Source organism: Petaurus breviceps, unplaced genomic scaffold (assembly GCF_028583685.1).
Source record: "Petaurus breviceps papuanus isolate PSGF00001 unplaced genomic scaffold, PetGlider_PUasm1.0 91133, whole genome shotgun sequence".
Taxonomy (NCBI): Eukaryota; Metazoa; Chordata; class Mammalia; order Diprotodontia; family Petauridae; genus Petaurus; species Petaurus breviceps.
In genome coordinates this window covers 7,568,769-7,591,738 of record NW_027187419.1, presented here as the reverse complement: position 1 = coordinate 7,591,738, position 22,970 = coordinate 7,568,769, and the positions used below count along the sequence as shown (strand labels likewise).

General features: G+C 36.7%; 3 protein-coding genes across 5 annotated transcripts in view; 1 reads left to right on the top strand and 2 right to left on the bottom strand.

Moving 5' to 3' along the window:
* The window catches only part of LOC138155257 (interleukin-18-like), a 376,645-nt gene that overhangs the window by 46,267 nt on the left and 307,408 nt on the right, over positions 1-22,970 (bottom strand). The window lies entirely within an intron of this gene.
* On the bottom strand, positions 925-20,933 carry LOC138155256 (interleukin-18-like). Its single transcript, XM_069080389.1, has 6 exons — positions 20,827-20,933; positions 11,981-12,109; positions 10,718-10,729; positions 7,889-8,017; positions 5,402-5,538; positions 925-3,953 (listed from the first exon to the last, which is right to left on the bottom strand). Exons 2-6 carry the CDS (start codon positions 12,099-12,101, stop codon positions 3,711-3,713), a joined length of 642 nt encoding a protein of 213 aa, XP_068936490.1. The 5' UTR covers positions 12,102-12,109; positions 20,827-20,933; the 3' UTR covers positions 925-3,710.
* BCO2 (beta-carotene oxygenase 2) overlaps positions 13,618-22,970 on the top strand; it is a 97,050-nt gene continuing 87,697 nt past the window's right edge. The window contains exons 1-2 of one of the 2 annotated variants that reach the window (XM_069080376.1): positions 13,618-13,639; positions 18,541-18,666. In XM_069080376.1, coding sequence (XP_068936477.1) covers positions 18,636-18,666 — 31 coding nt within the window. In that variant the 5' untranslated portion in view covers positions 13,618-13,639; positions 18,541-18,635. Of the gene's footprint in view, positions 13,640-17,901; positions 18,410-18,540; positions 18,667-22,970 lie in introns of those variants that run through there. The other variant, XM_069080375.1, reaches the window with a different exon arrangement.

Below are 22,970 nucleotides of genomic sequence, written 5' to 3'. Positions count from 1 at the left end.
TGTCAATTACTTGGCCCCTCTATTGACATTTTCTTTCCTATATTATTCCTAATATGTGCTGTAGTATCTGACTTAGTTAATGTTAGGGTAGTTTCTTCCCTATCTTTCTTTTTTTCATTTTAAAGCCCTCTTGATCATATCTGTAAGTCTCCAGACCAATATATTCTTTCCAATACTTGCAATATATCCTTGGTCAAGAACCTGTCACTCATATCTTAAGTCCTGGCCCAGAGACAAAATATTTTTCTCATATGCCATTGTGTTAACCAGCTGCTCATTTCTCAGTTTCTGCTTTTCTCTTCTTGAAGATCTTAACTCCAATCAGCAACAGTGCTGAAAAAACAAACTGGGGCCTCTGAAGAATTCAATCCTGCCCCACTCAACCATCCCATCCCCAATGCTTTATAATTCCAAGAGCTATGTTGCTAACAAGAACCATGAAAATATTATCCAGTTTGATTGTTCAGAGTGTTACTTTTTTGTTTGTTTTGTATTTCCTGAATTGATGGATTACTATCTAATCTGTTTTGAATTGTACTGTATCCTCTCCATTCCTTTAGAGTGGGGTTCTCTTTGTCTTCATGAGGGATAACTAAATATACTGAAAAATATTTATTTCCAAAGTCTAACAAAAAAGGGGTTAAAGATCTCTTCTAGGTAACATAGGTAGATTTTAATAGTAGCCTTCTGGAGATAATGCTCTAGTCTTTATTGTCAAATGATGAGAAATCTCTGCTCAATTTAATTTCTCTTGTCTGCATATCTTTTCATCTGTTCATTCCATGTTAATTTTCAAAAGAATTTCCTGATTTGGGGTGTGTGTGTATGTTGCGGGGTAGAAGATTTTTGTTGATGGAATATTCAACCAAATTTTTAGTAAAAATAAAACATAAATACCAGAATGACCACAACAAAGAACAGCACTTTACAACTTCTGGTCCTTTTAATCACAATTACACATAGCTGTAAGTAAATATATACACTTCATTTTTAGTTCTTTCATTTTATATTATTTTACATAGACTTTTCCAGATTTCTGTATACATTTCATATTTGTTCTTCTTAATGCCAACATGACACTCAATTTCATTAATATACTCCAGCCTGCCCTTTTTCCTCCAAACTTTGGACATCTAGGTAATTTTTTTTTGCTAGTATAAATGTAGTATATTAAGAAATCTCTGCATAAGCAGGTTGTTTTGTATTTTGAATATTTTCTCTGTAATACATTCCTAGTAATAGATAAGATCAAAAGGTTATGATCAGACTGTTGATTCTTATTGTTAATTGATTGGTAGCTCTCCAAAAAGATTACACCAGTGACATTCGAGTATACTTGCTTCCCCACACTCTACCAATAATGGACTTTATATACTCTTTCTCTCTCTGTCTCTCTTTTTCCCTTTTGCCCCTTATCTCCCCCTTCTCTTCTCTATTTTTAATTTAATGTGAAAAGAGAGGACAAAATATCATTGAGCTTTCCTAAATATTTTAATTTGTTTTAACATTTGATCATTTTACCATTTTATTATTTATTTTCCCCCTTTAGTGAATTGTCTTTTTAAATCCTTTGACTATTTTTGTCCATTGGAGACTGGATGCTAACCTCATAGGCTTATATTGTATTACCTATAAAATGTGGAACCAAATATTTACCCATAATATTTATTATGGATATTTTCTTTTTATCTTAGTTTTATTATTTCTTGTGGAATGAAAGTTTTTAGTTTTTATATAATTGAACTATAATTGACCTTATCGCTGCTCATTTCTGATGCTTCAGTTGTAAAGATTTTATCTCCCTTTCACAGTGGGAAAAAAGTATATCACTACATTTCTTGTAAACTTTTATAAACATGTTGTTTCAATTCCCTTGGAATTTATTGTAGTGTTGGCGGAGTGACCAGACCAAACTATCACCATTGGAGTAATTTCCTAATTGAACAAAGGGTAGCAGCACTGGTTATAAATTTGTCCATGACCTAAACCCAGGGAGTCAGAAGCTGAACAGAGCCAAATCCAGCGGACTGGGTCCTGAAAAGGACAGATGCCGTTTGGTGTTGGCCATAAGAAAATGTAGATACACGTGGTGGATTTCAGGCCAGGTAGTAGGGCATTCCTGATGCCATGAAGTATCAGGTTGGACCGACATATCCAAGAAAACTAAATATAGAAAGAAATCTTTTTTGGAGAGCAACTGAGCAATTCACAATGAAATGTGAGAGAGTCTATCCTGGAAATGTAATTTTGTTAGTGCCTACCATATGCTGTACCCTTATATAACTTTACCCTTCCCTTTTAAATAAAATATAAATTTAAATTGGTTAGTTTGGAGTTTGGTTCACAAATGTGAACTAGAGGATGAGATTGGAAAGGGAAATTAACGACTGATCAGGGATTGAAGCCAAAATAGTGAAGGCAGTGAGAGAGGGGTCAAGCTGTTCTAGTTATGAAATTGGCAGGGACGCTGGGGTGTGTTCTCAAGGTTTGCAAGACTTTGGCTCAACCTTTGATGGAATGCATCAGGAAATCTCCCAAAAGATAGTCCCTTGATGTTTTTGTCATTTCTAGGCAGATCAAAAAGGAAGCCATGTGTGCAATTGTTACATAACGGGTTTTGGCTCACCATCCATTGGGGAAGTTAAAAGGCATACTGAAGCACGTGCTGGAATCTGATGGCTTTGGTAGAAGCTAGATGTTAGCATGGAAGGAACATGGAGACTGTTGTTGGATACCCTGGGTTTAAGTCTTAGCTCTGATACTTATTAGCTGTGTGATCACCGGCAAGCTCAACCTTTCTGAGGCCTCATTTTCCCTTTTTTATTTTTTTTAAATTTTGGTAATAACAATAAGACTTTGTGCTACTTGATTCACAGAGTTGTTGTGAAGTGATTGCTTTTTGTAAACCATGAAGTTGTATATCTCCATTTCTATTTCTATCTCTACTCTATTTCAATAATCTTTATCTCTATATATTTCTCTATCTCTATCTTTGAGCTACTGCTCTGATATCTCAGTGTAGTGTATAGGTGATGATGGGCTTTCAAAGGCAATGCTGGCATGGCATAAATTCTGACAGATTCTACCAGGGTAGAAAAACTTTAAATAGTCCTGGAGACAGCTTGCATCTACCCTGTGAAGACTAGCTCAGCCAATTATGGAGAGGCTCATTTTAAGAATGTTAGCCAGAAGACAGTGATTGTAAATATCCATGAACTTGATAAAAATATCCTAAATATCTTTATTGTTGTTGATAGAAGCTCTGATAAGTAAGCATTAGGCATTGTGTAGCAAAGAATTTGCTTCGACCCATCTCGGTAACTCACTGCATCCCTCCATGTGGAGCATTGCCCTCTCAAGGAGTACACTCAGGATCATTTTCTGACTCACTTGTAATTCAGGCTTGTATTATTGATTGCATTGGATTTATGAGCAATAATTCTATATTTATATTTTATAATAATGTTATATATGAGAGAATCACAAATTGAAAACTACCCTCTTTCACTATTACTACTACTATTTTAAATTAAATCTAACTTGTAGTTTTTTAAACTGAGACCTAAATATAGTTTTTCTATACCCAACTTCCCCAAAAGTATTGATTAAATAATCCCTCCATGAGTATATCTTTACTTAGTTTTTTTTTTTAGTTTAAGACTCTAGTGAAGTGCTGTTATTGTTAAGATATTTTCCAGGATTTAAAACTATCATTCTAATGAGTCTGTTTTCCCACATTCATAATGGACAATGAATTTTGTAGACCCTTCCTCATCTTGGCACCCTTTCTTTAAAATCAGTTTAAAAATGCCCTTCTTTTCCTGCTTACATGCCAAGTAGTATTCTGGGTACAAAAAAGATTTAAATTGCATCTTGTCATGGCCTAGAATTCTCTCTTGGTAGAATAAGATATCCTGTTCTCTGTAATCAATTTTGTCTGAAGCAGCACCTTCCTGTGGAGGAGGAAAAAGAAAAGAAAAGAAAACATTCCAGATGTTATTATGATGGGCTATAGAGAGCCTGAGTAAAGAAAGTCCTTGCATAGATACCACACTGGCACACAGAGACTTCTGCTAGAATATGGGGAGGAAAGTCTCCATCTATGTGAGTGACATCCATGATGTCATGTAGCTCCATCCTCTGTGCATTTGTACCCCTTATTACACTTCTGGGACATTCCTTGGTCTCTCCTCTCCCACCTAGATGAGACTTCATCTGCTGCCAGGCAGACAGCACTCCAGGAGGGCAACATGCCCTTCAGATTATGCTCCTCCATCAGTAGGGGCAGGAAGATGATCCAAGTAGCCCCCACTGCTCCCTAGCCCCTACCCCCCGCACAGTTTTTATGGCCTACTGCTGCTCATGATCCAGTCACCACTGGTCATGCCACTGCCATGTTACTAATTGGAGAGGTGAACTCTGGGAGGTTCTGTAACATTTCTTAATGTTTAACAAATTAGAATCTCTAGTTTCTTTTATGGCTCAGTTCAAATGTCACCTTCTTTGCTTATCCCCTCAGTTACAAGTACCTCTCTCCCAATCCTATACTTTGCATCTATTTTTTACATACTTATACTGTATATATGCACATATGCTTACATGTATATACATATATGATGTATAAACAGAGGGTAAACATTTCACTTTTGTTTTTGTGTCCAGTGATTAGTATTGTCTAGTACATAGTTGGTGCTTAATAAATGCTCATAGGTTGATTGATATTTGGAGCACACAATGGATGTGTCAATAGTGGAGAATTAGCTGTATGGACATACATTCTTGAAAGGGTCATGGGCTGTACTTTTGAATTTCCTGAGCAAGAAAGTCTTCTTTATGGATGTGGGTACTATCTACCGTTGATGTCAAGCAAATGTTTTAGGTTTGTTTAGGAATGACACATCTCTGGGGGCTTTGTAAGCTGACCTGGAGTTAGTTGTGTTGCTAGTTACCCTGGCAGGGGTGCAATGACAAAAACTCTAGATGTGTAGTTGGGAGATATGGGTTCAAATTCTATTGTCTACCTTGGAAAAGTCATTTCACTCCACTCTGGGCCCAGTTTCTCCCTTTGCAAAATAAACTTAGGGGCGAGGGGGGTGCTAAATTAGATTAGACTCTAGAGGGTCTCTTCCAGCTCTAGAGATCCTGTTCCATGATATATATGCTGGCTAATTTTCTGGATGGTGTGGATTTTGCAACAAGTGCTGGGCCTAGACCTGTGCTGTGATCTGAGCACATAGCTGATGCTCTCATTGATTTAGACAGGTGTGGTAAACCCTCTGTTCTTATGGTTATCTGCCTTTATTCTTCCTCCTCTGGAGACTGGATCTGGACTTTGAGACAAGTTATTTATTCCTAAGGTTTTCCTAGAAATGAAACTAAGAACAAACAGGTTCATTCTTACCTTAAAATGAAGTTTTTTGTCCTTGCAGGACAGTGTATAAATCTTTTTCTCAGTCTTCACAGAGATGGCCACAGCCAACCCTTTGGGGGTGGTCTCTTTATAATGTTGTATTATAAATTGAGTCCGAGGTGCATTGGCTGAGGATAAACATGTATAAATTAGAGTTCTATTCAGAAGAATCTTTTGCAGCTTTTTAGCTTTTAAGAATAGTTTTTAAGGGATAGTCACAGAAGGGACTATTAAAATACCGATTTTTGTGTGACTTGTTGAAATCAATAAACTGACTTTGAGATTTGGGATAACAATCTAGAAAGTTAACAGTCTAGAAAGCTTAGCATCTATCCCCAACAAAATCCTCTAATGGATTAGAAGGCCTTTTCAGCCCAGTGCTATCTAGGAACCCTTAGGGATCCACTTAGAAATAATTTTCAATTATATTGATTTTTTTTGAAGTTATCAAAGGACCTGGCCTTGTAAGGTCATTGGGATAGGGTATTCCGCACTGAGGGGTGGGTGACCTTGGTGACAGCAATACAAGATGGCACATTTTTTGAAACTTATTATCTTAAGGAGCTGCTTACATTATTGAGAGGTTAAATGACTTTCCCAGGTCACACAGCTTCTATTTGGCAGGGTTGGGACATGAATCCAGTATCTTCCTCACTGCAAGGTCATCTCTCTCTACACTGGACCATACTGCTTCTTTTTGCTAGAGTTTTAAGATTAATATACCAGAAGAATTTTCTATGTGTGCATGTATATATATATATATATATATATATATATATACACACATTCACATATACATCCATATGCTGAAATATATGTGCACATACATATGTGTTTATATATGTATGTATGTATATATTTCAGCACATCATTTGAAAAGTCTCTATATTTTTGTAGATAAAATTAAGGTGACACATCTAGTTACCTTTGTAATTGGTTAAATCATTGTTAGATCAGGCAGTGTTCAACTAAAGACACAGGTCTATATATTTGTCTGTATTTTTATGTTAAATCTATGAATCAATTACTTTGATGAAGGCATAATAATCATGTCCAAAGATTGGTTCAGAATTTGGAGGGATAGTTATTATCTTGGATGATAGAAGTAAGATATAAAAAAGTTTCAATAAGCTGGAACAATAGACCAAAATCAACAGGGCTAAATGTGAAGTCTCTCATTTGGGTTAAAAAATGCAATGGCACAAATACAGAATGGGGGAGAACAGGCTTGCAGTTAATTTGAAAAAAAAGACTAAAGGTTTCAGTTGACTGGAGATTTAATGTGGAGACTATCAAAGAAGTGAATGCAATCTTAGGCTACTTTCAATAAAATTATTGTGTGTAGATTAAGGTAGGTATGGCAATAAACTCTCCCCCCCTTCATTTTGTTTGAGTCATATCTAGAATACTATGTTGAACTCTGGGTAAAGCTTGTAGGAAGGACATTAACAAACTAGAATTTTTCTAGAGGAGTATTACCTGGATGGTGGGGAGGGGGGTTTCCGGAGACCAGGACATTTGAAAATGTTTGAAGGAACAGGGTTCATTTAATCAGGAGAAGAGAAGAGGAAGGAGCAGGTCACAGCAGTGATTTTCAAATATCCAAAGTGCTTGTCATGTGGAAAAAGAATTAGGCCTATTCTGCTGGGCACTCAAGAGGAGAAACTGGAACACTGTTCTAGGGAGTCAGATTTTGGTGCAGCATGAGGTAGAGTATGCTAATAATTAGAGCTGTTTGGAAATGGAATGAGTTGACTTGTGAGGGAGTGCATTATTAGAGATTCAAGTAGAGACTGGATGACCATCACTAAGGAATATCTGTAGAAAGTATTAGCTAGAAGGCTGCAAATTAGACTAGATAAATATTAAGATTGCTTCCAATTTTAATATCCTTTTACTTAATTGATTTAATTATTGCAAAGGATTCTATTTAGCCAATGGGGGTCCATAGTAACAGCATGCTGTGGATCAGATTACACTGTCTATTCTCTACAACAGGTAAGGATTGATCTATATGTGCTGGCCCAGGAATCTCAAATGAAGGCCCTTGCAGTGTGGTCAGGAGTCAAAATCCACATCAACAACCAGAGAAATAGATGCCCTTTGTAGTCTGTTGTTAATGAAGTTGAGTTGCACCTACTCCTCTCCCTTCTTTTTCAGGTTTGAGGCTAGCAAGGCCTGGAGAGGTAAATGACAACATGGAAGAGAGGGGAAAGGGCAGCAGTGGTATGATGAAGAGATCACTTATCTAAGAATCAGGAGAGATATCTAGTTTTAAGTCCCACTTAACTCGTTCTTTGTCCTTGGGCAATCACTTACTCTTTTTGACTCTTGTGGCTCTGTTTTTCAAGGAAGGCTTTTCTTCCTCCAGAAAATGAGAAAAAAACATCTCTAAGGTCTTTTCCAGTCCTATGATCCTCAAATTTCTATAATGTTGGTTCAAAAAACAAACAACCAAACAAAAAACCCAAAACATACCTGCAATCTCCGAATCAGACATCTCCTCAAATACAGCCATTTTCCCTCCTTTGACTATTACAAGAACTCTGCCCTTCATGTTTCGTAAGATAGCACAACGGTTCTCAATCTTGCTGAATTCCTGTTTAACTGTGTTAAACAAATATGTGTTAAGTACATACTTAGAAGTGGGATTTTCATAATCTATTAGCAAAACTCTTTTAAATTTCAGTTCTCCAGAGTGATCAATGTTGATTTCCTGATACAGATGAATCTATGGTAAAGTGGGTTTTCACTTTTAACTCTTTTAACAAGAGAATGACACATACAGAGAAAAGTGCATTCTTCAAGGAATATGAATGATTGCCTCAGCAACACAAAGCAGAAAATGAGAAATTTCTTTCTATCTATAGACTGTAAGTTCCTTGAAGGCAGGAGATATTTAAAATTTTTGTCATAGTCTTTTGCCATAATAGTATTTATTAAAGGCTTGCTGAATTGAATTAAATTAAGAATGTAAGGAGCTAATCAGGGAAATTTCTTGATCAACTTGATGAGCTTACTGAGAGATAACCCTTTATTTTGTGCTTTGATTGCCTCTTCCTATGAAAGGTATGGATACACCCATACACTCATTCATAACTCAAAGATGATGGGTGATCAATGAGTAGGGATGAATTGGCCACTTCAGACTATTGTGGGCTATAGCCATCCCTCTATGATGGGTCTATAAAAGGAGTTCTCATTGCAGAGTTTGACTTTTGAATCTTTTTCCTTTTTGGAGAGGTTCAGAGAGAACTCAGTGTATTAGAGATTTGAGAACCAACTTTGGTTCCAGTGGGAGTGCTTGCATTCTGGTAATGCTTCTCAGGGACTGATTTATTGAACCCCCTCCCCCCAACCTCAGATAGCCTCTTGGCTAAATAATTATAGGAAATGACAGCAGGCAGGGTATGTTGACCTAGTGGCAGTTACTGAGCACCAAACTAGAGAGACAGTTGGGATAGAACATCACAGTTGCATATGATTTCAACAAGGTATCCCCAGGAGACAGGAACTAACTACCTGGCCAAATGGAGTATATTACTAAATCATAGTCTTCTAGAGAAAGAAGAGGGAATTCCTAGGCAGTGCCAGCCTTGTCAGAAGATAAGGATTATGCCTGTAGTCCTTTACCTAGAAAGGCCTGAGCCATGGGACTGAGACATATTTTGGGAGAGCAAATGATTGTTTTCAGAATTATTAGATCAGATCCAGTGGGAAGAAGATTGCTTTTCTAGAAATTCCAAGTTTGTTTTACAACTGGGGGAAGTCCAGGCTTTATTTTGTCATAAACTTGGAGGACTATATTTATTACTGAAGTAGAAAGTGGGACTCACTGGAATATTGGGGAGTTGTCTCTCTAACAACTTTGAGTTTATTTTTCTTCCAAGAAAAGTGTAAGCCATAGGCAGTACTATGAATCTGGGGGACTCATACATCCCTGAGAGGATGATGGAGCTCCTAAGAGGGAGCCATTGTATGCGGGCTACTAAGAATCCTTTATACATACATACATACATACATATATATATATAGCTTTCTCTGGTGTGATATAAAGACTGTCTTATGCCTGATATGTGTTATTATTTTTGATGCTTATTTGTGAACTAGAGACCTTTTACTTAGATCTTTAAAAAGTAGACACAAAATATTTTCTGAACTTTATTTTGAGGTTTTTAGAGGAACCTCTGAATAAAGGCAAAACAGACTAAAGGGAGAATGATTTTGGGGACTGTGTAAGCAAGAAATTTTTGGGACTTTGATCATGAGTTACATTATGAAAAAATTCTTAAGAATACTGAGAAACTATTGGCATTTAATAGCATCAAGGGACTAGTGGAGGAACCGGGGCTAAACAAAGAAGCAATCATTTCCTCCTCCCAAAGGGACTATCTGCTATGTATTTTGCTTCTCTTATAGGGATTTGCTGGCTGAAGAACCAAGCAGAAATAAAGTTTTTTTTCTCTAAATAATTTTCCCTAAAAGAAACCTCTCCCCCTCCCCCCTACCCTATTTAGGAATAGCCTGCTCTCCTCTCTTTAGGCAGTTCTCCCTGTCACCCTATGTTGGCTCCAAAGACCAGTCTCCAAATCCTCCACCCCATTTTCCTGTCTGCTCCTGAGAACCATGACTTTCTGCTTGGATGAAACCCAACCTAAAAGTATGCCTTCATCTCACATAAGGTAGATTCTGAGAGCCGCAGCAATGGTGAACAATTTACCACCTTCTCTCTCCCTCCTTGTCTCTGCCTCCTGTTTTCTCTGTCTCATTTCAAGTCCCTGCTAAAAGACCACTCTCTGCCAGAAGCATTCTCTAGTCTCCCTCAATGTTAAAGTCTTCCCTCTGTGAATATCTCTAGTTTATAGATATACATATGTATGTATGTATGCATGCATGCATGTATGTTTGTGTGTATGTATGTTTATGTGTGTGTGATCTTGATTGTACATAATTATTTGCATGTTTTTCACCAATTAGATTGTGAGCTCCTTAAGGACAGACACTGTTTTTTTTCTTCTTAATTTATATGCATCCCTGGTGCTTAGCACAGTGCCTGGCGCATAGTAAGCACTTAGTTTTTGTGGACCACTTCTTATCTTTTGCATCAGTGGTCCCAATGGGAGTGACACTGAATGCATGTGGTCCACACCCTTTTCAGGGAAGGAATCCAGCTTCCCAAACCAGATCTGCTCCAAGTAGAGACAATATCTTTCAATTCTAAGTATGTTGGCAAAGATATGGGACTCTGTGCTGCCAAGCAACTCCCCCAGTTTAGATAGAATAGTAGAAAAAAAAATTGTACTTTACCTGTCTCTTCGGCTAAGAGAAAAAGAAAGAGAGAACATTTCATTAAATTCTTGCAACAAAATAAGCACATTTTCTTTTTTTTAGTGCTTTCCTTCTTTCACCTTCCCCCTCTTCCCTCTTTCCCCACCATTTTCCATAGCTTCTATAGCTGGATACTGTCTCATTTAGGAAACCTTTTCCAGAGAACTAGAAGGGTCCCACTTAGGTCCAACATATTAGGAAACTGGAATGTTTAACAGGGATAGGGAATGGAAACCTATCCATAGAAACTTAAATGAAAGTGGATTTTCTGAGTTTGGGATAATCAAAATGATAGCTTACCAAAGTGTTTTATTAACAGGTAGCCTTCATTTAACAGAAAGTCACTTAAGAGAATTCTAGACCAAAAACTTCATGGTATGTCACCAGTTTCCGAAGAAATAGTACCTCTCACAATTTTTGGAATTTAAATGTTGCATAATAATGTGGGTCTACCACTTTATTATTTATTGTTGTGAGTCAGGATAAATTCCTAGGTTTTACAATAAGTATTTTACTTAACTTCTAGGTCCAGATTTTTTCAAGTATAATATATCTTCTATGTTACAATGGGAATCACTGGTAAAATAAGAATACTCCACATGACATGATGATAGTAAAGACACTGGACCTATAATTTCATTGGTTTTGGGAGCTTCCAGGTAAGGAAATACCATTCACCAGTGAAGGTCTGAGCCCTTTCTACAAATTGTTTCCCAGAACATTGATAAAATGTATGTGTCAGAGTCAGAACTTGAACTCAGGTCTTCCTGACTCCAAAGCCAGATCTCTATCTGCTATACATCATTCTGCCTCTATGGTGATGAAGAAGATGGTGACGACGATGATTATGAACATGATGGTGATTCACTTCACATAGCTCTGAAGGTTTATAGATCACTTTTTTCACAGCAAGCCTGTGAGATGAGTGGTACAAGAAAGATGGTGTGGTGAAGTGGAGGGAGTGTTGGGTCTAGGAAGATCTGGGTTCAGATTCCATCCCAGGTACTTGCTAGCTGTGTGACACCAGGTAAATCAATGAATCTTTCTGAGTTTCAATTTCCTAATCTGTAAAATGGGGAAGCTGGACTTGATCACCTCTCACTCAGGCCCTAAATTGTTAGGCCCAAGATTCCAAACATTAAAGATGCTTAAAACAAGCATCCTTATTTATCTAAGTTACTTACTTTTGGCTGTTGGCCTGTTCTGTTATTTAGATTTATACCAATATGTAGGGATACTTACCTATTAAATAAAGGGTGTCATCTCTGAGATCTAGGTCCACAATGTTGATAGAATGAAAATCAAGATCAAAGTTCATTTCTGTAGCACAAGCAGCTGCTGGGTAGTTAGTTGAAGTTGCCATCTTAATACCTGATGGAAGCAGAGACCAAATGTTAAAGGACCAATAAGGTTCCTTTGAAAGCTAGTACTGTCTCTTAATTCTCTCCCTCCTTATGTTTATTACAATACTTTGTTTAGACTTCCTCCTTTCCCTTCATCACATTCTGCCTTGAATCATATTTATTTCTGTAGATGTCTTATTTCCCCTTTTCCTCAGATAAATAGTAAGTTCCTTAAGGGCAGAGACTATATAATTTTTCCTTTCTTCTCTTTTTTTAATTTTAATTTTTTTTTTACTTAGGAAGTCATAGAGTGTTTGTAGTAGGGATAGCCCAAGTCAGAGGTTGTGCTGGGGCTGCATGTTGTTGTTGTCATTGAGCTGTTTTAGATTCTCTGTGATCCCATTTCGAGTTTTCTTTGCAAAGATGCTGGGGTGGTTTGCCATTTCCTTCTCCAGCTCATTTTATAGATGAGGAAATTGAGGCAAACTCGGTAAAGTGACTTGCCCAGGGTCACATAGCTAGTAAATATCTGAGACTAGATTTGAACTCAGGAAGATGAGTCTTTCTGATTCCAGGCCCAGCACTCTATTCCTAATGCCATCTAGCTGCCCTTGCTTCTGCATATTGTGCTCCTAATCTGTTCCATGGATTAACTTCTTTGTTTTATTTTAAACTATTATCAAATAATTTTGATTATTACTGCTTTGTAGTATAATTACAAATCTGGTCCTAAAAGACTATCTTCCTTCCCACTTTTTTTTTTTCATTATTAGCCTTGAGATTCTTTTGTTCTCCAACATGAATATTTTCCTAACTCTACAAAATAGCACTTTGATAGTATGATTGGTATGGCACTGAGTAAGAAAATTAATTAACATTGTCATTTTTATTATAATTGTTTAAACTGCTAATTATAATATTTTTCCAGTTATGTAGGTCTATCTTTATTTCTGCAAAGAGTGATTTATAGTTGCATTCATATAGTTAGTTCCTGCATATCTCCTGGTAATAACTACAACAATAATAGCTAACATTTATGTAGTGCTCACTATGCACTGGACACTGTACTAAGTGCATTACAATTATCTCATCTGATCATTACAACAACTCTGGGAGGTAGGTGTTATTGTGGTCCCCATTTTAAAGATGAGGAAATTGAGTTAGAGATTAAGTGGCTTACCCAAGGTCACATAGCTAGTAAGTGTCTAAGGTCACATTTGAATTCAAGACTTTTTTTTTTTAAAGCAATTGGGGTTAAGTAACTTGCTCAAGGTTACATGGCCAGTTATTTCTGGGTGTGGTGCTAAGTATCTGAGCCCAGATTTGATCCCCAGGTCATCCCGACACTGGAGCCAGTGCTCTTACTCGCTGAGCCACCTGGCTGCCCCTAAGCAATTGGGGTTAAGTAACTTGCTCAAGGTTACATGGCCAGGTGTTTCTGGGTGGGTGCTAAGTGTTGGAGCCTGTATTCGATCCCCAGGTCATCCTGACACTGGAACCGGTGCTTTTACTCACTGTGCTACCTGGCCGCCCCAAATTCAAGACTTCTTGATTTCAGGTCAACCACTTGATTCATTGTACCACTGTTAAATATTTTATGCATTTTGTAATTATTTTGAATTACATTTCTCTTTATAGGTCTTCTTTGGTAATAAATGGGAATACTGATAATTTATATGGATTTATTTTATATCCTATCACTCTGCTGAATTTATTAATTGTTTAATTAATGTTTTGGCTGTCTTTTTAGGGTTTTCTAAGCAAACCATCATATCATTCATAAAAAACAGTAGTTTTTTTCTTCTTTGCCTATTCTTATTTGGTCAATTTTTCTGTCTTGTCTTATTGTTATAACCAGTACTTCTATTTCTATGGACAATTGGGTGGCACAATGGATAGAGTGGTAGTCCTAGAGTCAGGAAGATCTGAGTTCAAATCCTACCTCAAACTCTTATTAGGTATGTGACCTACATAAGCCATTTAACTATTGCCTGCCTCAATTTCCTCATATACAAAATAGGGATAACAATAGTACCTTTCGCTTGATGTTATTGTGAAGATAAAATGAAGTAGTATTCATTAAGTTCTTTGCAAACCTTAAAGTGCTATATAAATACTACCCATTGATTATTTCTGGGACTATGTTAAATAGTACTGAGGATAACATATCCTTACTTTACTCTTGTTTTTTTACATGTAATAATTTGTTCCTGGTTTTAGGTAGATAATATTTACCATATTAAAGAAAGGACTATTTATTCCTATATTTTCTAGAGTTTCAACAGAAATGGATACTGACTACATTTCATCAAAAGATTTTTCAGTATTGATGGAGAAAATAATGTGGTTTCTTTTATTTATATTATTAATGTGATTTGCTATATTTATAATCTTTCCTATGTCAAATCATCCCTACATTCCTGGTATAAATTCAATCTGGTCACAATATATAATATTCCTAATATATTATTGCAGCTATCTTGCTAATATTTTAGTTAAAATTTTTGTATCAATATTTATTTGGTATATTGATCTATAGATTTCTTTCTCTATTTTGTCTTTTCCTATTTTTTGTATCAAGAGCATATTTGTATCATAGAAAAAGAGCAAACACTTTATATAATATTAGAATTGATTGCTCTTTGAATGTGTAATAGAATTCACTTCTAAATACATCTGGACATGAAGCTTTTTTCTTTGGTAGTTCTTTTATGGATTGCTCCATTTCTTTTTTTTATTTCAGATGATTTAGATAGTGTATTTTTCTTCTTGCAAATATGGGCATTTTATGTTTTGTAAATATTCATTCATTGCCTCTAAGCTATTAGTTTTGTTAGCATATCAGTGGACAAACAATTTATGATAGTTTATTTTCTCTTCAATTTGTGAATTCTTCTTTTTCATTTTTGATATGAACAATTTGGTGTTCTTCTCTCCTTGAAAAGCAGCTTACATATTTTAAAAACAAACAAACCACTAGCTCCTACTTTGTTTATTAATTCAGTATTTTTATTTAAATTTTACTAATCTCTTCTTTAATTTCATAATTTCTATTTTTTTTGCTTAGTTTTCAAGGAACAATTCAAGGTTTTTTTGAGTTGTGTAAACATTTCATTGTTAAGTGTTTTCTCTTTTGTTGATGAAAATTATATGAATTTTCCTCTTAGAACTGTTTTAGCTGCATCTCATAAGTTTTGTTGTATTGATTCATTATTGTCAGTTTTTGAGATGAAGTTGTCTATTGTTTCTATAATTTGTATTTTGACCTCCACTTCTAGTTCCTTAGAATTATGTTATTTAGTCTCCAGTCACTTTAAAATTTGTTCTTCAAGGGCTCTTTATTGAATACAGTTTTATCAATTTTGATCAATATGTTCAGCATTTCTGTTTTTCTACATATTTTGGTGAGGTCTTTATGACCTAATATATGGTCATTTTTTGAAAAGGTGCCAACTGAGAGGCATGTAAATTCCTTTCAATTCCTATTCAGTAATCATCAAAAACCTATCATCTCTTATTTTTCTAAACTTCTATTCAAGTTCTTAACATCTTTCTTTTTTACTTTTTGTTTAGATTTATCTGTGTTTGAAAGGGGACACATTGAGGTCCTTCACTATTATAATTTTACTTTTTCTCCCTCCAATTTGATTAATTTCCTTTAAACATATTGATTTTGCTCCAGCTCCTCATTTGAAATCTATGTTAATTTTAAGTATATTTCCTATTAACAACAGGTGACTGGATTCTGCTTTCTAATCCATTTTGCTGTCCTCTTCCACTTTATGGGTGAGTTTATCCCATTCACTCTTACAATTGATTGTTAATTCCCCTCTATTCTGTTATTGTATGATTTTCCCCTTCTTTATAATCCCTTTTAATTCCACCTTTATGTTTCTTCAAGATTTGACTTGTTTTGCTTATTACGTTACCTATCCTGTCCTCTATCTTAACCCCCTTTTAAATATTTCCTTGTGTCTGTCCCATACTATTTCCCTTATGAATTTAATGTATTTATATACCAAGATAGTTATATGTATGTTTGTATATGTATCTGTATGGGTGTTTGTAATTGTCTTTAATCTTCTTTTTTCTGATTCAGATGATAATGAGATTTATGGGCTACCTGCTCTACCACCTTCCTCCATGATTAAATATTCTTCATCTTATTTATCTCTATTATGTGATAATGATCTCCCACATCATCCTCCACCTTTCTTCCCTATTATAGTCCCATAGTCTTCCTAGTTTTGACTTCTCCTGATGTCATCAAAATATAATGAAACAACTCATACGCTCTCTGTTATATTTACCTTTTTCTAAGACCCTTAAAGATATTAAGGTTCTGAGGTGATGTGTGTTTCTTTGTTAAACAAAGACAAATCATTCCAGTGTATACCCTTCCAGTTAAATGAATGTTTGTACCTTTATATGTTTCTCTTGGTTCATGTATTGCCTTTAGTTTATTCATTTCAGAAGGTGCATTGTTTAGTTTGGGCATGGTGGTGGTGAAGCTCCATACCCACACTCCTAAATGCTGTGGTTATGTGCTGACTAGTCTTGAGCAGGACCCCTCCTTCAAGAGATTCCAGGGCAGCCTCAGCTCTTGACTGCCGAGGGCCTCTCTTGCCTCAGTGCTCCCAGTTATAATGTACAGAGCTTCTGCCATATAATTGGGCTTTGGGAACACCTCCTCACTTCCCCCTTCCCTCATACCAAGTAGATTCCACCACAAGAATAATCAGGCATGTGCAATACCAATATGGTCTCATCCTCCAATAACTGGGTGGGGTCATTTTTAATGTAGCTATTAAATCATGGGGATGAATTACTAATAATTAGGTTCATTATCAATGAGGTATGAAGAAAGCAATTTGGAAGCATTAAGTCTACAACAGCTGGGTGGATGATACAGTGGAAAGCAATAGAAGTTTCATAGCATCAGAAAAGCCAACAATACTGAGGCCAGAGTTGTTACCTCAGGGAGATGCTGTCCCATGTCTACTTTTATCCATACCAGACTATGTTGCCAGGTGCCATGGTATCTTACTCTGCACTGGCACAACTTTTGATCGAGGCTGGGTAAAGCCTGGTCACAATCACTAGCAATGGCAACAACATGTTCTTGGTTTATCTTGTATTAGCTTTACTATTCAAAAGGGGAAGAGGAGGAAAGGGGGAATGGTAGTGGCTGATCTACAGACATGAATGTAGTAGGGAGCCTGCCTATAGTTGGACCCCTTATGATATTGTTTATAATAGATTATGCCTCTATGTTTACTTCATTTTGGAGATGAAAAAAAATTCCAGCTGTGAAGTCTCTAAGCCTTTCCTTGTTCAGATCTCTCCTCATCTGCTCTAAAGGGCTTTTGAGACTGCTATTGATGAAAGCAGAGGACTGGATGAGGAGCGTGCATGTCTCCTCCTCATGACTATGCCATTTTCTTTAAGTTATACTTTTTCCAATCTTCTAGATAATTCTATTTCTTTAGGTTCATGTGAAATAGGAAGAACTCCTCCTGTACCTTGTATTCTATATTTCTACCAACTCATATTGGGTTCAGAGCAGAATATTGGCATATGCTGTGTCCCTTTCCAAAGGAAATGTGTAACCAATGGCTTCTGGTTAATTCCTAGGAAAGAAAATCTTTTTAATATTCACTTATTATTGTGTGAATGTGGCTTTGTTTCTCTAATTATGGGCTAATGAGTACCCTCTTTTGTTTCGTAACCCAGGGGAGTAACTTTCCTGGCATGGATTTCTGGTTGGAAAGGAGGGAAGGGTGGTGCTGTGGTCTAATGGTGGTGGAGACATTTTTTTAGTAGGCAGGACCTTGTGTTGATGGGTGTATTGAATACTATGCTTCTGTGTTTGTTTGCTTCTATATGCTGTTGTTAAGTTGTTTCAGTTGTGTCCGACTCCTTGTGACCTCATTTGGGGTTTTCTTTCTTTTTTTTTTTGGAGGGGTGAAGGCAGGGCAATTGGGTTAAGTGACTTGCCCAAGGTCACACGACTAGTAAGTGTTAAGTGTCTGAGGACGGATTTGGGAACTCAGGTCCTCCTGACTCCAGGGTCAGTGCTCTATTCACTGTGCCACCTAGCCACCCCCATTTGGGGTTTTCTTGGCAAAGATACTGGAGTGGCTTGCCATTTCCTTCTCCATCTCATTTTATAGAGGAGGAACTGAAGCAAATAGGATTAAGTGATTTACCCAGAGTCTTACAAATAGTAAGTGTCTGAGACTGGATTTGAACTCAGGAAGATGGCAACTTCAGGCCCAGTGCTCTATTCACTGTGCCACTTACCTGCCTCAGGCAGGGCCTTGTATTGGTAAGTCAAAATCAGACTGTGTAGGTATTTCTTAAGCTTCATAGATTCTTGCATCCAGGGCTGGCCTTGGTCAAAGTGTGAACTTGTACATAAACATGTAACACTCATTTCAATTTATGTATTTATTTCAGAGAATCTCATAATTCGATTTGAAGGAGACCTCAGAGGTCATCTAGTCTAACCGATGCCTGAACATGAGTGTCTTTTACAGTAGTATTCCTGACAAATGATCACCAACTGTTGCTTGAAGACCTCTTGTGAGTAGAGAAACAATTTCCTTCCATCTACTTTTGCATACCTCTTATTGTTTTGAAAACCTTTTCATTACATCAAGCCTAAATCTATCTCCCTGCAAACTTTCTTCCTTCATAGTTCTGTCCTCTGGGGTTAAACACAACAAGCCTAATTCTGCTTCTACTTATAACCTTTCAAATATTTGAAAGTAGCTCCCATGTTCATCCTAAGACTTCTCTTATCTGGGCTAAACATTCTTAATTCGTTCAGCTGATGTAAGACTGTACAGCAGGTCATAGTATGATTCTCAGCAATTGATTAGCAATTCATTTGTTTTGATAATTGCTCTTTCCCTTACATACTATATTAAAATAAAAATATTTGAGGGAAGGCAAGTGATTGAGCCTCTAAATTAGAGACCCCCACACCTTAGAATGAATTAATTTAGTAACTGTTTTCCTTGGGAAACACTATGGCAACACAGAAGAACTAGGTCATTAGGGAAGAAGGATTCATGGGGATTTCATGAAAGGAAATGAAATATCAGAAAAAGAGGAGACTGGAGATGCCAAGATTAATGTTGCTTCCTTTACAAATTTAACAAGAGTTGAATGGAGATGATTTTGGATTGCTTGAGTTTGAAGTGTCATAAGTCCATTTCTGAAGCATCACAGAGGTTCAAGTAGACCCCAGTGAGCACAGGGAATCTGATTTTGGTAAGATTTGTCTTGCATGGTGCACCCTACTCTAGGAATCAGAAGGTGGGTATGTTGTATGTGTGACTTTGATTCTGAGAAGAAACTAATATCTTATTGAGCTATAATCAAATTACTCAATATCTAAATGAGATAAAAAGATCAGGGTCCTACTGTTCATTTTTTGGTGTTGATTGTTAGGTGTGGCTCTCCTTTATCCTAAAGGACTCCAAAACTCCTGTGGAATTTCCATAAAGTACTACATTATTTTGGTGCAGAGAGGTTGTGTCTCATAAGTAAAGATAAAAACAATATCAACCATTGAAATACATTTAAGAGTTTAGAATGGGAAGTGAAGGTCTATCATCTAATGGGAAAAGTCAGGGGACAATTAAGTCAAGAGAGAATCCTACCTCAGTTGCATTTGTTTGAACTCTTGCATCTGTTCTGTTGGGGTAATCTTTCGTAATCTCCCAACTTCTAAAAGCAGATCCCAAATACGGACCAAATATATTTTGTCTCTTCTTTGTGTGGCCTAGCTAGAACTGCAGTGATGGAACCTTACCATTTGGAAACAACAAGATGGCACCCACAAGTATATGAAATAGATTCCTGTAGCCACCTGTTTCCACATTGCTTCTAGGCTGGGCAAAAGCTTCTACTGCTGGAAGGGGAATTCTGGGGGTCTCAGGAGACAGACCCTTAAGGATTTAATGTTAGAGCTATCCTGAGGTTTTCCTATGAAGTCATGAAGACTTGGACTGCTTTGGAAGAATTTGGTTGAGGAAGCACTTGTTTCCAATAAATCTAGAGAGCCCTGACTATCCTGGGGAACATTTCAACAACCTAACATGCTTCTTTCTTCTCAATAGTTCAAATTTCTTCCTTAACCGATCATTTCCCTTCCCCACAAGGGGTTATAGTAGGAAGCACATTGGCCAGTTAGTCAGGAAAGATGGGAAAGATGGGCTCTGCTCCAGATTCTGCCACTAACTAGCTTTGCTACTCTCAGAAAGTTTACCTCTCTGGACCTCAGTTTCCTTTTCTGTAAAATGAGGGGACTGGGCTAGATAATCTTAATCTATGATGTCCCTTCCAGCACTAAATCCTATGATTTTATGGTCTCTCTGATTCTATTGATTCATCTTTGAATTCAGAGATTTGGACTAGAGTATGCCTAAGGTCCTTTCCACATTTAACATTCTACTAATCCAAGGCCCTCATTGCTATCCTGGTGCTTCTAGAAGAAAGGAAGAAAAATAGTATTTCCTAGGTATCCCCAGGAGTTTGGCAGGACAGCGAGTAGGACAAGAATCTTGAAGGAACAGTCAGCCAACAGCAAGTTCAGGGGAGCATGTAGGTCACTGAGTCCTCTGTATCTGAACGCACAGTTCATGGACTCTTGTGACCCTGGTACCTCCCGCTCAGTGTGCTGCCACACACACCCTCCCACTGAGACCCACTAAGTATTGAGTGGTTGGTCCCTACCTTCTGCCAGATGTCTTCCTTCCAGCTGCCAGGTGTGCCTTCAGAGACTCTTAGCTTCTGCACAAGTGATGAACTAACTTCTCTGGAGAGCCTGAGTGTACCTAGTGAAGTGGGAGGAAGATAGTATTATGAAAAGGATATAATTAAGCAAATGGCTCGTCAACCTTCCCTCCAGAAAGAGTCTCTGACCCAGCCCTTTCACCTCTTCAAGGAGAGATAACTAAAGGAAAACCAACACCAAGAGAAAAAGAAATCTCTCTCTCTTTTTTAAAGTTATTTATTTATATATTTTTAGTTTTCAATAATCACTTTGATAAGATTTTAAATTCTAAATTTTTCCCTCTCATCCCTCCTCCCTTATTCTAAAGTACTCCAAAACTCCTGTGGTATTTCCGTTAAAGAGTATATTATTTTGGTACAGAGAGGTTGTTTCTCGTAAGTAAAAATAAAAACAATATCAACCATTGAAATCCATTTAAGAGTTTAGAATGGGAAGTGAAGGTCTGTCATCTAATGGGAAAAGACGGGGCAATTAAGTCAAGAGAAAAGAGGTCATGAATATGATATAGTTTATACATGTACAGTCATATTAAACATATTTCCATGTTAGTCATATTATAAAAGAAGAATCAGAACAAGAGGGAAAAATCATGAGACAGAAAAAATAAGAAAATATTATACTTCGATCTTCATTTAGACTCCATAGTTCTTTCTCTGGATGTGAGTAGCATTTTCCATCATGAGTCTTTTGGAATCATCTTAGATCTAAGAGAAGAGCTAAGACTATCAAAGTTGTTCATCCCACAGCATTGCTGTTATTGTGCACAATGTTCTCCTGGCTCTGCTTACTTCACTCAGCATCATTTCACGTAAATCTTTCCAGATTTTTCTGAAATCCACTTGCTCCTCAGTTCTTAGGGAACAATAGTATTCCACTACATCCATATGCCACAACTTGTTCAGCCATTTGCCAATTGATGGGCATCCCCTCAATTTCCAATTCTTTGCCACCACAAAAAGCTGCTGTACATATTTTTTGTACATGTAGGTCCTTTTCCCATTTTTATGATCTCTTTGGGATACAGACCTAGTAGATACTCCACAGAGGGTATGCACAGGTTTATAGCCCTTTGGTCATAGTTCCAAATTGCTCTCCAGAATGGTTGGATCATTTCACAGCTCTACCAACAATGCATGTGTTCTGATTTTCCCATGTCTTCTCCAGCATTTATCATTTTTCTGTTTTGTCATGTTAGCCATTCTGATAGGCATGAGGTGGTACCTCAGAGTTGTTTTAATTTACATTTATCTAACCAATAGTGATTTAGAACACTTTTCAATATGACTGTAGATAGCTTTAATTTCTTCATCTGAAAACTGCCTGTTCATATCCTTTGACCATTTATTAATTGAAGAGTAACTTATAAATTTCTTGTTTGACTTATAAATTCTTATAAATTTGACTCACTTTTCTATATATTTTAGAAATGAGACTTTTACCAGAGACACTGGCTATAAAAATTGTTTCCTAGCTTTCTGTGTCCCTTCTAATCTTGGTTATATTGGCTTTGTTTTAATTTAATATAATAAAAATGATCCATTTTGCATTTCACAATGTTCTCTATCTCTTGTTTGGTCATAAATTCTTCCATTCTCCAAATATCTGACAGGTAAACTATTCCTTGCCCTCCTAATTTGCTTATAGTCTCACCCTTTATAATTAAATTATGTACCCATTTTGATCTTATCTTGGTATATGGCATAAGATGTTGATCTGTGCCTAGTTTCTGCCATTCTATTTTCTAGTTTTCCCAACAGTTTTTGTCAAATAATGAGTTCTTATCCCAGAAGCTGCAGTCTTGTGGTTTATCAAACTGCAGATCACTATAGTCATTGACTACTGTGTCTTTTGTACCTAACCTATTCTACTGATCCACCACTCTATTTCTTAGCCAATACCAAGTAGTTTTGATGATTGCTGCTTTAAAATACAATTTTAGACGTGGTATAGCTAGGCCACCTTCCCTTGCATTTCTTTTAATTAGTTCTCTTGATATTCTGAAACTTTTGTTCTTCCAGATGAATTTTGTTATTATTTTTATTGGTATAGTACTGAATAAGTAAATTTATTTAGGTAGAATTGT

Bases quoted from the DNA above. Each gene is read 5' to 3' on its own strand.
- LOC138155256 (XM_069080389.1), bottom strand. From the start codon at position 12,101: ATGGCAACTTCAACTAACTACCCAGCAGCTGCTTGTGCTACAGAAATG. The intron at 5,539-7,888 runs GTATGTTTTGGG...GTTTATCCTCAG, and splicing joins GTCTGATTCGGAGATTGCAG to CCAATGCACCTCGGACTCAA. The intron at 3,954-5,401 runs GTAAGAATGAAC...CCTCCTCCACAG, and splicing joins ACAAAAAACTTCATTTTAAG to GAAGGTGCTGCTTCAGACAA.